The sequence below is a fragment of the Perkinsus marinus genome, assembly GCF_000006405.1.
Source record: "Perkinsus marinus ATCC 50983 genomic scaffold scf_1104296944404, whole genome shotgun sequence".
Classification (NCBI taxonomy): domain Eukaryota; phylum Perkinsozoa; order Perkinsida; family Perkinsidae; genus Perkinsus; species Perkinsus marinus.
In genome coordinates, this window is record NW_003211409.1 from 115,418 (window position 1) to 128,834 (window position 13,417).

Sequence of the window (13,417 nt, forward strand, 5' to 3'; positions counted from 1 at the left end):
CTAGTAACCGGTAACTGGTTGGGGACAACACCTTGGTCACTAGATACACCCCATGGAACTTGCGCTTCTGGAACTTAGAGCTATGTACTGTGGCCGAAGAGTCTCTTTAAAAGGCAACTTTGTCGCCCACCTGAACCCAAGTCACCAGCACTAGGATACTATCCTGTTAGGACAACCTACCTGAAACACCTCTTCAGGCTCCATATCCTCTCTATGTTCCAGCGCTCGCTTCCCTGCCACCTGCTTGATGTATTGTGACCCAATTTGTTGAACCTCCTTCAAGTGCTGCCGCAGTCTCTTCAAATAAGCCTGAGGTGCTTCTTGGTCGGAGCCTTGGTCGGAGCCTTATTCAGCCATGAATTATTGAACTCGAGCTTTGGTCGGAGCATTCCATCGAAAAGGAGAATCTCTATGGAGATATGATGATCGGAGATCACTGACCGATTCATACAAGGCCATACGACGCTGTTCAACTTCTTCGTTGGGCCTTGCCGGCGCGGCAAAGTTGACAAAGGATTAACTCTGCCGTGGTAAAACTCATGTATTACATGAGTTACTACTACTTACATCTACTTACATGACATGTAAGTAGATCCTGGGCTTCCCACGCGAACTCTCCTGTACTCGATCGGTCTATGATAGACCGTCTATCGCCCTACCACAAGACATGATAATCATTTGAACTCAGAGTCCAAAGACATCGAAAGTCACTGAGAACAGACAACGAAAAGCAGAACCAAGGGGGAAGTGTGCGGTTGAATCCAACTTGGCGGTATGCGGCCTTGATACAACTCTCGCCGGACAGGAATCATCATAAAATTGTGGCGAAAGCCTGTCACAAAACCAGATTTGAACAAATCACCTGGCGATATTCGACTCCGACTCGGGAATATACCAACCGTGATCGATAAAAGGCGGATATCGCCAAAGATGGTGTAATCTTCATAAACAAATGATTATACCAAGATATCGGCGTTTTACGACACGTACTTGGCGAATACCGATAAGTTCACCAAGTTTTATAGCAATATCTGGGCTACTGTCATGTTACACCAATACCAAGTTGCTGTAACCGTGCGCACAGAACGGAATAGATCATTTGGGCGAACGAAATTACGGATTACCTCAACCAGTTTCCGCCACATCTCGGTGAAATTCGTTAGGTGTCGATGCCAAAGAGGTGAAATATGGTCCAGAAGCGGTCGTATCCCATGATTGAGCGTGTTGGCGAGAGTTCATTAGGACCCGAAATCACCAAGCTTGGCGAGTTGGTGAAACCTGGTTCTCCGCGCCGCAGTAGTAGTATGTCGAAGATGAGGATATAGTGGAAGGTTCATCCTGTTCCTAACATGTGATGCTCTCGGCAGAGACTTGGTTGTTGGGGAGTAGGCTTGGAAAACGTAAAGGGCGGGTTCTGGGGTACCATGGGTGGGATCAGTTATTCGTTTTCCTCGTACTGGAATGGCTCCTAAGAATAAGGGAAAGGGAGGTAAGAACAGACGTCGCGGAAAGGGAGGACGCGGTGACGTCAAACGTGAGCTCGAATTCAAAGAGGACGGTCAGGAGTATGGCCAGGTACTACCCTATTTTAACCCATTCCGCATTTGGAGCACTTCACTGGCAGGTATTGAAAATGCTCGGTCAAGGCCGTGTCGAGCTACAATGTTTCGACGGTGTAAAGCGACTCGGCCATATTCGGGGTAAGATGCGCAAGCGTGTATGGATCCAGATCGGTGACATCGTAAGTTGGGTGGCATGTCAGCTCAACAACTGAAGAGGCGATTATCAGGTTCTGGCATCCCTCCGTGATTTCCAGGATGAGAAGTGTGATATTATCCTTAAGTAGTACTACTACCACCCTCGTGTTCAGCGAACTTGATGGGTTAAACGTTCTCTAGAGCGCGGGAGTGGTTCGGTATATTGAAATAGTTCATATGCACGTATGCACGCTTGAAATGACTAAATTCGCAATACAAGGGTCCGCAGTCACTACTATCGCTGCTACTACTACTAGATACAACGTCGATGAGGCCCGTGCTCTGAAGCAACATAAGGAGATACCGGACAACATCAAGATCAATGAGACTGACTTAATGGGGAATGAGGAAGGTAATCAAATACATTCTATCCAAACTCATCGTTACCTCTCCCTCAAGGATTCTCTGATGATGGGGTCGAGTTCGCTGAAGATGGTGATGATGAAGAGGATACAGGCAACCTGTTGGCCCCTCCCTCTGCTGCTGCTACCAACCTCAGTAATACACTCGAATGCAACATCCACATAGTTTTCTCTCAGCTAAAGCGGATATTGACGATATCTAAGGAGCCCTTGGTGATGACTAAGCTGTCGTTTCCCTGTACCCAGATCGAACTATTGCAGTCAAGATATTCACTATCTAGTAACTTCATCTTGATTTGTGTTCTTAACGTTGGATCAGTAGCACCAGAGGCTACTGAAGAGGCATCATCGTGCTTGTGCTTCCGCTGCGGCGTTGATCGTTAGTTTCAGACGTTAATTTCGCAGTGGGGTGGAAGAAGTCACTTGTCAGTCAGGCTCCTACTACTACCCCTGGTGGTATACAGGTGACTACTTTGGTGGCGAGTTGGTCTTATTGAGCAGTGATCCCCTCATGCTGCAACTGTGAAGGTTAAGACCGACTGCCTAGTACTGCTCTATTCCTTTTCACATTCTATCTTCGCTTCGTAGGAGTGTTAAGAGGCTCGCTCCTTGGCCCTCTTGAGGACATCCTAAAACGTAACACAGCTCGTTATTAGTAGTTGGTATATTTTTCCTCACCAGTAGTGTTCGCCATTTCCAAGTGTTAGTAACTGATACTGATACGAGGTCGCCTATAACAGTCCATATCACCTCTCGATGTCGGAGTGGCTTCGTCTAGCTGCTGTTTCTTCCAGTATACTCTATGGTGGATAAGCTATCTGAAGGGAAGTAGTAGTACTAGTAGTAGTAGTGCATGTGGCCGGGAGGTCTGTCTAGGATCATTGCATAGTAGTAGTAGAATATTCCAGCACGCCAGAGAGGAGGCCATATTCAAGCTCTTGCTGCTCATGTGGGATAAGAATATATCAAATATCATCCATCTCGAGCCCTCATCCCGGCCCTCTGGGGCCAGCTCCTTGCGCAGTCCCTCTCATCGCATACGATTCGCTGCACATTCCGACCCAGCCCCCAAGTAGAGGCGGTTACCCATGCTGATGGAGGTACCCGGATGCCCTTCATCCTGACTAGTGCAGGATTATCCTTTGGGAACATCCTTGTTGGAATACCATAAACAGTGTATGCCAACAGTTAGGATTGGGCGGTGATGAGGTCGGAAGTGATCAGTCGAGAGAAGGCCCTTGGAAGATTCGTTATTACTCTTCCTTGCGTGGACAGAGGGAGTGGCTTTCCTCATAGAGGAGCTTATATCGATAGAGTTTCACCCGTTTTACGTGGAGTGGCGCAAAACTCGGTGGAACACGCGATATTCGCGGCGCTATGCAGTAGTCGTGAGATTTGTTTCCCACTAGTGTTTTTCACATCGCGGGTGAAACTCCGATGTTATTATGAATATATGAAATTCCCACATTGATTATCATAATTCGGTTTTAATATTAAAGTTGTATAGTATACAACTGACCCGCGTCCCAGCAGCCAAAGGCAGTATAAAACTCGGAATTACCTTTCTGGGTCCACCGAGTTTTGTGAAGAACTTCTGATCTGATTATTCATGTTCATTGTCACATACTGTGGAAAGACCTCTTCTAACCCATGTAGAACTCCCTCTACAGCTGCTGCAAGCCTAGGCTTGTGCTACTGCGATCCTCATTATTGCTTCTGCTACCACGGCACATCTTCTGAGTTGATATCAATATGATCGTGGATGTACTCCTTCATGCAGTATAATGGTGTCCAAGAAAGATGAACCACCGGGCAACGGTTTAGATGAAGACGCGTTTCCCGCCTTCCGAGATCTACTCAGAGCCTTAGCTGACTATACCAAGCTTACTGGTTTCCGCTACGAGTACTCGTTAAGCCGTTCGTCATCGTTACTGAGAATGGTCGTTTCTCAGCCCGCGAGATTTTCAAGACCCTTCAAACTGTGACCCGGCGGTCAGCAGCATAGTGAAGGACTACCAAAGGCGACTCGTCACTGGATCGGACCCGGAGTTGTGGCGGCAAGCAGTGAATGCGGTACGATGTGCCGAACAGGAAGGCATCAGGACTGTTATGATGGCTACTTGCCGTGATCTGGGCGTGTGGCCTCAGAACGTGGATGCGAGTGAGAAGTCATGTAATAATGCTAATGCCTTCTTCTTGTTGTTCATACTACCTTCTGTAGCTATGGCCTGGCAAGACACATCAGAGCCTCTGGATAAGATCGCCCTCGCCCTCTATAATCAACAACACAACGTAGCAGATAGTGAAGGTTACCAAGTACACCTAACGCCTTGTGAGGATTATTATCGATTTTACTGTCTTATTAGGCGGTCTCTAGAACAGCTAGTTTCATATCCGATTTTGTCTATGCTACTGTTGGGAGCGAAAAACCAGAGCTCCATCAGGGTACTAATACGGTAAGTGGTAGTACTGAGTAGAATTGATCAGGTGAGAAGTCCAAGCTGATGCTCACAGCCTTCCTGAACAGAGTTAAGGAGTATCAAGCACAGAGAGAGGTCGATATTGGCCGGCAGGAGCCCGAGACATACAAACGAATACGAGGGACTGTACGACAACAACAACAACAACAACATCGCCGACGATTATGCGACAACCCCTCCTCCTCCTGCTCCTCTTCCATGCTTATTGAGGTCACGGAATACTCCCTCACTTAGGTATTATCAGCTATGGAGGGATGGGCTCCTCCATCGTTGGTAGCATATATAGGGGATTGGACTAGTGATAACTTCCCATCGCCTACTACTGCTGCCTTAGTAATAACACTATCACTACTCGATCCTAGGTCTGCTGCTACTGATCAGCTTGGTTTTGGAGTTGTTGCCGCGGCTACGGCTATAGGAGTGGCAGCTGCGATGAGCAGATCCAAGAAGAATAAGGAGCGAAGACATGACTAACAAGCTACTATCAATTCTCATACATTCGTCCAACATTATTTTTCGCTAAATCAAAATAGTTGTGTCGATGAAGTGGCAGTTCTTCGCCTTCCCGACAGTATATGGTGTTGACTTCAAAGGCCCCACTTGGTATTACTAGGGGGGTACTCCGGTCGAGCGTCCGGAACGATATGGTCAGCGACTCCACTGCTTCCCTCACTCGTTTTGGTTCATTTTCAGTAGACATCCACATGTACCGTTCCTGAAAGTGAAGCCGTACATTTGCTTTCAATCTGTCATCTCGACAGGAGCAGCCCATGTCGTCACTTAAGGTTGAGAATTGTGTGGTGGAAGGGAATATTGTGATCTTGGATACATCTCAGTCTAGGCAAGGATGTAGCAGTAATAGTAGTTGAGGTGACTCGGACATCCAATGCTCAGCGACCAAGACCCTCTATACTATCCACTGTATTATTCGATGACCTATGTTGACGGGAGTAAGGCTGAAATGCGACCGCAGAGCTCTAAACAAGTCCGGCTCTCTTATTCACTCTCAACATAGCTGCTGTTGCTGCTAGCGTTGCCTTTTGTTTGGGTAGCTTTTGATTTTGTTGTGTTCGATTAGAGTACTCCAGCACAGCGGAAATATCATCAGTATGCTATCAAATTTAATTTTTTATAAATCTTGGAGTGTCCCGGCAGTAGCGGCGGCTCGGCATCCATTCCGAAGGCGAACTCTCATTCCAACTGTGTCAAGGGGGATATCCTCAAACTCCTCACACAAGGACAGCAAACCGCCTGACAACCACCTGTACCAATTCAAGGCGAGGTTAGTAAGCTCATCATCCTGGCTCCTTCCCTATGCGCCCCTTTGTGTTGCAGTCGTATAGTTATACCCAACTTCAAGAAAGAAGTAGGGGAAGACGCTTCATTTCATAGCAGCTTGTGAGGATCTGCCTACTATGACGGTGTGATCTAACTTGTTAGATACATTGGAGTTGTGGACGGCGTGGGGGGTACGAATGTGCCAGGCGTGGATCCAGCTCGATATAGCCGAACTCTCGTGAATAAGTGAGTGAAACAGCCGCTAATAACAACATACGATATTGGTCAATCAGTATTGTGGGGGAAATAACTCAATACGAGAAGGAGTGTTTAGCTCATCAACCTTCGATAAGGGGAGGTCCCGCAGCCTATCGCCCGCCAGATCCCCAGGCGGTCATGGCTCGGGCTGCATCTCAAACGACTTACATACAAGGTAGGTGATTGGTACTGCTGCTCGTCGAGGTGGTGTTACATTTTCTATCAGGTTCGGCTACTTGTCTCCTCGGTTTCCTCTCCCCTCTCACTGGAGTACTCCATACGTGCAATATTGGAGACTCATGTTTTCTTGTTTACCGCTCGGAAAAACAGCAGGTGGATGGTATTCACTGCGAGCTGAGCTCGGTATTTATTAATCTCAGACCCTTTATCGCTCAAAGGAACAACTGCGAGCCTTCAACTTGCCCTATCAAATCGGCCCTGCTAATCCAGATCTGCCCCTCCTGAGTGGGGAAGTAGATGAGATACAACTAGCAGATGGAGACAAGGTGAAAAGTATCCCTCTGTCGAAGAAAACTAACCTGATTGAATAGGTCGTCTTCGCTACAGACGGCCTTTGGGACAATTTGTATGATGAAGATATTTGCAGTGTTATCCAGGATACTGCCGATGATGTTGATGGAGCATGTCAATCACTAGCAGAACAAGCATATAGGAATAGTCGCGATAAGTCCGTGTCCTAGTCTTTCGTTGAGGCTAGTTAATTCTTCTCAGGACACACTACTCGCCCTTCAGTAAACGCGCTGAAGAGTTCTTTGGTCGTCGTATTCATATTGGAGGTAAGTCGTAAGCAAGCACCATCGAAGTCGTTCTGCGGGTGACTTCAATTCTGTCAGGCAAACCTGACGACATCTCCATAGTGGTTGCCGAGGTGAAGCGGAGACCATTCGGTTCCATCTTGGGTGAGTGTACACAGAGGGTCTTACTGCAATTTTATTATTTCAGGGGCTCGCACAACACAGTTCAGTGAAAATGATGATTGTTTGCCTAGTCCTCGAACTCTTGCACAGTTGAAGTTCAGCGTGGCTGATGCATTCTGACATCTTGTTTACTATTTATCCCAACCTTAACTGCCTCTCTGTCGATGTAACAATGTTAGTGTCAGTAATAATAGCTCTGATTTAACTATTGTAATCCATAATATGAAGAATACATTTGGTGTTCCTCTTAACTGCGTGGAAAACGTCTCGTTATGTTGAGTTGATGGGCGTATCGTCAAGAGTGAGGGACGCGTACCGATATATACAGGGTAGTGTGTAAAGAGGTAATCGTAATCTCGCTGCGAGTGACAGTTCGTAAACAAAAAAGGTAACATTCGAAAGCCCTCATCGAGCTCTCTCCAGCGCCGTATGAGCGGTTCTGATATCCATATTGTGCACTGATCTATCGTCATACGCGGAATCGGCTGCACAGGGACAAGTTGTACCGGTTTATTCCTTCGGTGGAACCTGAGATCCCGGACCTTCACGTCAGTTACGACTCGTTAGTTGTTCCGACGACTGAGTTGGTTTTGAACGTCCCCAACCACGACCATGATGGCAAGTCTATGTATCAAAACCTAAGCCGTGATATTTTTCACAGTGGAGTGGGGCTCAATTCCCTTCTTTCCCACTCCCAGTGATAAGTTTAACACCATTCATACTCGCAAACTCAATGTCATAGGATAGGAACTGGACAGTACATTACAGAGTACACTGGAGATTATGGGTAGAGGAATAAAAACAGTAACGGAGTCAATTGTCTTGCTGTTCGAGGAGATGCTCCATAGTGGAAAGGTCCACGCACCAATAGTCCCATACGCAAGGATCTTTTCTATCTTCTTGGCCGGACGATGCTGAATCGATATGCTTGATGGGAGTTGACCACCGATGATCAGCTCACCTGCAATCGCACGCTCTTCGGAGGTCACACCAGAGCAGACTAGAAGGGATTGAATCCCGGAGTTCAAACCGAAGTGGATGTCCGTATCAATACGGTCACCTACTCGCAGTCATCCAAGACGAGCGGAAGACTCCACCACTACTCACCAACCATAACCATCCTTGACGAGGGCGTATCCGGATGAGCCTTCCGAATGGCAGCTTGCATAGCGAATGGTTCCGGCTTGGCTATAAAGCAGTCCGGTTCTCGACCAGATGCCGTAGCGAGGGCACGGACGATGCAAAGATTCCCAGGGGCCATCTGATGAGACAACTAAGTCGATATTCCCAAAACACAGATGCTTACCAAGGCTCCCTTCGCTACTGGGATTTGAGCATCTGGATTGGTGGCAATGAATTTGCATCCTGGTATAAGCTGAAGGCACAGCGATGAATAGGCGAGCTTGTAGTAGTTGATCTGTACGTCAAAACCTGCAGCGACAACCATGGTTGAATCGCACCCGTCAAACACCGCTTACCAGAAATGACCGCCTGAATAGTCGGGTCCACATTAATCTCCCTCAGAGACTCAGCATCCATCGCTTTCCCGCTGTCGGCCTCTCCACCACCCACAACAGTAATGCCTCGACTCTCCAGCTCACGGACCAAATTCTGCGTTCCAAGCACGTACCTGCGAAGTCCATCATATAGGCGTTCCCTTGCCTCACTCACTTACACTCGTGTAATGCCGAGCTGCTCGAGTCTCAGGCCAGTAAGATATGCGCTACACAGGACTCTGTCCTCCTTGAAGAGGCCATCCACTTCGGGGTACATCTTGGTGACTTTATCGACATACTGTTGACGCGTTTTCGAGCTGTTGTTGGTGAAGCACCAAACGTCCTTGTGTTCATCATACAGCCTCTTCAAGAGGGATCCAACGCCATCAAAAGTGATGTTACCGTCATAGAGGCAACCGTCGAGGTCGAAGATGAAAACATCATGATCGTCGAGGAACTTACGGGCCTCTGAAGAGGTGCTTATCTGCGTCCCGGCTCTAAGCCGATCCTCATGGGACGAAGCACTAGTTTGACTGCTACTAGAGAGGGTGGACATACAAAAGACGAGATAGGAAAGGAAAGTCTGAACGGCTAGTGAGTCAAATCACGAAGACAACACACGAACAAGTATACACCGAACCGCTGAATTGACTATGACCGTAGCGATCAGAACTTCATACGTCATATTTTATCCTACCCCGCGAGGATATCGTCGACTTGTTCTGCATCGACCGCGGAACCCTCAGCTGAAATGCATTCCGGTGGAGGCATGCCCTAGATTAATCATATGTACATGGTGGGATTACTAGCAGCAGGAGAATACACATCTAGACGGACTTTCCTGACGCACCTGCGATTTCGGCAGGGCCCGTGAAAACTAACGCAGCCGAGTAGCCGCCTGCTCAGGAGAGAGGAACGCCGACAGATCAATTTGGTGTAGGACTTCTTTGGTCAACACAAGTCTGTGCAGTGGGCCGAGTCGGACACCAAGAACTGCACAGCCTCGAAGGGACAGAGGACACAATGGCATTGGTCACCTCAGCTAGTTCATCTCATACGAGTCCATATAGTGGGTTGCCAAGCCATGCTTTAACAGGTCCACGCTATTCAGGCGAACTCCTGTTGGACCTACCGCTCCGGGGTGAACCGACGGCACATGCTAGATAGAACCCGAACCCGAGAGATGAAGTAGAAGACAACAATGTCGAAGGCCTAGACCGGTGACCTACGCATTTATCGAAATCGGTGACGATCTCAGGCATCGAGTGCCATATAGAGTTCTCCACTATAGTGATATGATGAGTGCAAAGGAATGGCCAACGCCTCCACCCGTTTGGAGGGATACTTAGCAGCTCAGGATGAAGAAGGCACTAACGAATGAGCCCGGTCATTCATTTACGGCTCGTGGCCCTACACGTTGGTATTGGTATACTCCCCTGAGCGATAACTTCGATATTTTCGGAATAAAATACTCCACGGACTGTCGCCTTCATTCCCCAATACGGCCCTCCGCAATCTCGAACATCCTTCAACTTCTACCAAAGAAACGAAATCTTTCAATATGTATGATTTCGAGCCATCCCCCCGGCGTTAGAAGCACTCCAACACGACACGGCCTTGCCTCGTCAAGCATGCACACAGCGACTTCATGAAGGTATCACCGCTAGTTCAGTCGTGTGACAATGATTGTATTAGTGCTATTGCTCTCACCTTGAGTTGACGTAGACCACCCTACATGATACCACACCACCAAGGGCCACCGAGGCAATCGGTATTATGGCATACAATGCGTGATACAACCTCAAACTGCCCTGCTTGCTGATCGAACGGGTCAGGGTAAGTTGGGTAGTACCTAGTGACTAAGCGAGACAGGAAGCTATGTATCAGCTTAGTGAGCGCAAAGATGACACCAGGAAGAATGCATCAGAGTAACCGGACAACGCGACAGGTTTAGATAGGGACACCGACAAAGTTATGGTAAATGGCATGCTAAATTCAATAGTAAACTCGGTCCATACACCCGATCTCTCCAACTTCCTCGAAGACTTTTCTCTCCAAGTCCTCTACCTAAGTACAGAAAGTAAGTAACAATATAGTGCTACTGAGGAGGCTATAGTGATCTCACATCGTCGGCAAGGTCTTCGATGGACCATGGCCCTACATCCCTCTCCTGCTTGGACCTGTCACTAGGCTTGTAACTTAATGCGCACAGTGGTTACCTCAGCCCATGCTGGAGTAGATATCGGCGATATGCCCTACACGACTCGTATAGATCACGACGATGCTCCAACAAGCTCACTCGTCGAGCCTCGCGAACCTGACCAAGGGGACTCCACGGCAAGCACGTCCCATGACCCCACCTGGGCTCGTTGCCGTCTCTTAAGTACCACTCCCTCGAGGACTTTCCCTTGTCGACGGTCCTCATCTGTAACCACAACCGGAGCAGCAGCAGGTCCACGAACATGATTGTCCCTCCGTGATGAAGTAGAGGAGGAGGAGCTACCCCCAACACCCAACGTAATTTTCTGCCGTCTCTGATACCCAACACGACTATCACGACGAGCCTGGCCACTGGCAACAGGACCAGCAGCTGCTGCTGCTCTCGTTCGCCCATAGATAGGCCCTGGGACTTGCAGCTTCGCTCGGAACCTGGCAGTTCTGATGCCCTCAGGCCCTTGTCGTGTATGGCCATCTGACGCCTTGCTCTCTCTCAGAGCTCTGACCCTGGCTGGAATGGCTCCAATGGGTACTCGGTTGTCACGCGGACTTGCCGCGTAACTCGGTACAGCCCTCCGCAGGTCTCGTTTTATAGCACCAACCCGCCGATCTCGAGTGCCAGAGGTAGAAGTTGTATAATCATTTTCAATCATCGGTCTGCGTAACATGGTGGAACATGCATGTGAACTGGATGGAAATTTCAATGTCGGAAGACCATTGCGGCACACGACAAGGACCCTAGGTAGAAACGTAGAGTACGGATATTGAGGAACTAAGTGACAGTGTGACGTCAGGAAGGGGGGAGAGTACAAAGCGACCAAACAACTCTATTCTTGCCATGGAACTTCAGCCATCCAGCCTCGGCATTACGAGGGTCACGAGCCAGGAGCCATCGGACCAACTCCTCGTGGGTTCTAACAGGGACATGCTCTCCATCTCGGTCAGCAACAAAACCTGACGGGCGACCTGTACGATGCTTACGATACGCTGAACTCACGGTCAGTGAACTCATCCGAGAACACACAGCAAGGCACGATAGCATAGGGCTTATCGAACTCCATCGCAACTGATTGGACATACCCAGTAGCCTGGTCCGGGTGCATGCCGACAACAACACTGATGAACCAAGCCCTAAGGGTTACTCACAATGACAGAGTTGCCCACCTGCAGTCACGGAAAATGCCTGCCTTAACTTCAGCATCTACTTCATCGTCCAGGAGCATCTTCAAGTGCCGTGTGTGCTCCAGTCGCCAGGCCACACATTTCTCCTTCGACATCTTACCACCCATCATTCTATTCACGAGTTGCCGTAACCTCCTCGTCGGGGCAAGGTTCTGTCGTGGGTCAATGACCGTAACAGGTATACCTGAGGAGCCTTCGTAAGCCCTGTACTCGCCATCGAACTTGCCGCCCACCCAGTGCTGCCAGCTCTACCGCCAGCTCCCCCTTGCCTCCAGCAACATCAACTACACCACTACCGGACTGTAGCACAGCCAAGGTAAACGTATCCACTAGCCACTCTAAGGAAAACTGCCAATCTAGGGAAATGCCAAGTCCGATCAGTCCCACCAGCGAACACCCGAGCCCTGTTAGCATGCTTCTCCTTCTCGTGCATCTCATATAGATCATCGACGTGATGTGAGGCCGCGGACTGATTCAATGGTACTTTGAGAAAACAGTGGGGGGGGATATATGCACATGGTCATGTATTGGTAAAACTATGGAAATTCCGAGAAAATTATCGTTAGTTTCTGTACAGGTGGATTTTCATAATGTAGTGAGGAAACTTACGAGCTCAGTTGAGGGGAGCAAACATGAACAAACATATATTCCCACACGGCAAGAAGATAAACCAATACGCATACCTTAGATTCCCGCATCCTCTCCATATACTCTTTCCTAGCCCGACCCGAAATTTGGATGTGAACATCATCACAGACCTTCCTATGGCATCTCCCGTTATTGTTGACGAAGAACTTGCAGACCCTCTCCAGCGGACAGGGCAGGTCCTTCAGGTCGTATACCCGATCCTGGTGCTCCGGTGGTACGAATTCCCCATGAGGAGCTGTCGCCGTATTAGTGAGGAACCCCTTGCCTAAACTACTGCTTATCATCACCATCAAACACACCCCGAGAGCTTACGACCAACAAATGGCTTCAGTCCGGTCCATGGCTGTATTATCTCCAGCGAGTCACCACTGTTATCTAACCGCACGGCCATCGCCCCTGGCCGGCGAGTTTCCTGTATAAACCCCTCAACACGGACAACATCCCCAAGGTGGACCGGCTTCAGGACGGCTCGAGCACCCTGAGTAGATAGCAGTAAAATACCAAAACACCGCCTACCCCTGTCACCGACCCCATCCACTATGATCTCCAATGGTTCCCCAAGAGCAGGATCAAAGCTCAGTGCCTCCCTCGATGCTTGCAGGTCCAAGAACCCACACCCTCGACCACGGAACCGTTTCGCCACAGCTTGGCCCTAGGACTAGCACCTTCCAACTACCCGAGCCTGGTTCCCCGCCTTACCATCACAGAGACCCTACCACCAACCTCGCCTGCCACGATGGAACCCCAGACGCTCGCCGCAGTCTGCTCTCCCATTCGAATTGAACTGCCGCTGAGGACCAG

General features: G+C 49.0%; 6 protein-coding genes across 6 annotated transcripts; 3 read left to right on the forward strand and 3 right to left on the reverse strand.

Annotated features, from left to right (window-relative positions):
• Positions 1 to 1,461: 1,461 nt before the first annotated feature.
• On the forward strand, positions 1,462 to 2,322 carry Pmar_PMAR001045 (eukaryotic translation initiation factor 1A, X-chromosomal, putative; the record flags this gene model as incomplete). The annotated part of the gene is made up of 6 exons (XM_002780407.1): positions 1,462 to 1,575; positions 1,625 to 1,741; positions 1,790 to 1,842; positions 2,015 to 2,109; positions 2,157 to 2,255; positions 2,297 to 2,322. 6 exons carry the CDS (start codon positions 1,462 to 1,464, stop codon positions 2,320 to 2,322), a joined length of 504 nt encoding a protein of 167 aa, XP_002780453.1.
• Positions 2,323 to 3,903: 1,581 nt separating this feature from the next.
• Positions 3,904 to 5,120, forward strand: Pmar_PMAR001046 (hypothetical protein; the record flags this gene model as incomplete). The annotated part of the gene is made up of 7 exons (XM_002780408.1): positions 3,904 to 4,022; positions 4,072 to 4,292; positions 4,341 to 4,435; positions 4,486 to 4,564; positions 4,607 to 4,725; positions 4,834 to 4,932; positions 4,981 to 5,120. 7 exons carry the CDS (start codon positions 3,904 to 3,906, stop codon positions 5,071 to 5,073), a joined length of 825 nt encoding a protein of 274 aa, XP_002780454.1. The 3' UTR covers positions 5,074 to 5,120.
• Positions 5,121 to 6,273: 1,153 nt separating this feature from the next.
• Positions 6,274 to 7,193, forward strand: Pmar_PMAR001047 (PP2C phosphatase, putative; the record flags this gene model as incomplete). Its single annotated transcript, XM_002780409.1, has 7 exons — positions 6,274 to 6,310; positions 6,362 to 6,468; positions 6,516 to 6,641; positions 6,687 to 6,823; positions 6,868 to 6,932; positions 6,990 to 7,055; positions 7,099 to 7,193. The coding sequence occupies 7 exons, from the start codon at positions 6,274 to 6,276 to the stop codon at positions 7,191 to 7,193; spliced, it is 633 nt and encodes a 210-aa protein (XP_002780455.1).
• A 627-nt stretch (positions 7,194 to 7,820) lies between these two features.
• Positions 7,821 to 9,145, reverse strand: Pmar_PMAR001048 (4-nitrophenylphosphatase, putative). The gene is made up of 6 exons (XM_002780410.1): positions 8,749 to 9,145; positions 8,552 to 8,703; positions 8,380 to 8,504; positions 8,181 to 8,334; positions 8,035 to 8,133; positions 7,821 to 7,987 (listed from the first exon to the last, which is right to left on the reverse strand). Exons 1-6 carry the CDS (start codon positions 9,123 to 9,125, stop codon positions 7,887 to 7,889), a joined length of 1,008 nt encoding a protein of 335 aa, XP_002780456.1. The 5' UTR covers positions 9,126 to 9,145; the 3' UTR covers positions 7,821 to 7,886.
• Positions 9,146 to 10,564: 1,419 nt separating this feature from the next.
• Positions 10,565 to 11,454, reverse strand: Pmar_PMAR001049 (hypothetical protein; the record flags this gene model as incomplete). Its single annotated transcript, XM_002780411.1, has 4 exons — positions 10,565 to 10,636; positions 10,695 to 10,749; positions 10,789 to 10,886; positions 10,930 to 11,454. 4 exons carry the CDS (start codon positions 11,452 to 11,454, stop codon positions 10,565 to 10,567), a joined length of 750 nt encoding a protein of 249 aa, XP_002780457.1.
• Positions 11,455 to 11,530: 76 nt separating this feature from the next.
• Positions 11,531 to 13,390, reverse strand: Pmar_PMAR001050 (hypothetical protein; the record flags this gene model as incomplete). The annotated part of the gene is made up of 9 exons (XM_002780412.1): positions 11,531 to 11,740; positions 11,784 to 11,902; positions 11,951 to 12,152; positions 12,202 to 12,306; positions 12,356 to 12,437; positions 12,652 to 12,886; positions 12,997 to 13,094; positions 13,146 to 13,268; positions 13,316 to 13,390. 9 exons carry the CDS (start codon positions 13,388 to 13,390, stop codon positions 11,577 to 11,579), a joined length of 1,203 nt encoding a protein of 400 aa, XP_002780458.1. The 3' UTR covers positions 11,531 to 11,576.
• Between the last annotated feature and the right edge of the window lie 27 nt (positions 13,391 to 13,417).

What these genes read in the sequence shown, in the direction of transcription:
- Pmar_PMAR001048 (XM_002780410.1), bottom strand. Translation starts at nt 9,125, where the DNA reads ATGTCCACCCTCTCTAGTAGCAGTCAAACTAGTGCTTCGTCCCATGAG. An exon ending in TATTCAGGCGGTCATTTCTG is followed by an intron (nt 8,505 to 8,551) that starts GTAAGCGGTGTT and finishes TTGTCGCTGCAG; the next exon opens with GTTTTGACGTACAGATCAAC. An exon ending in CAGTAGCGAAGGGAGCCTTG is followed by an intron (nt 8,335 to 8,379) that starts GTAAGCATCTGT and finishes TTGTCTCATCAG; the next exon opens with ATGGCCCCTGGGAATCTTTG.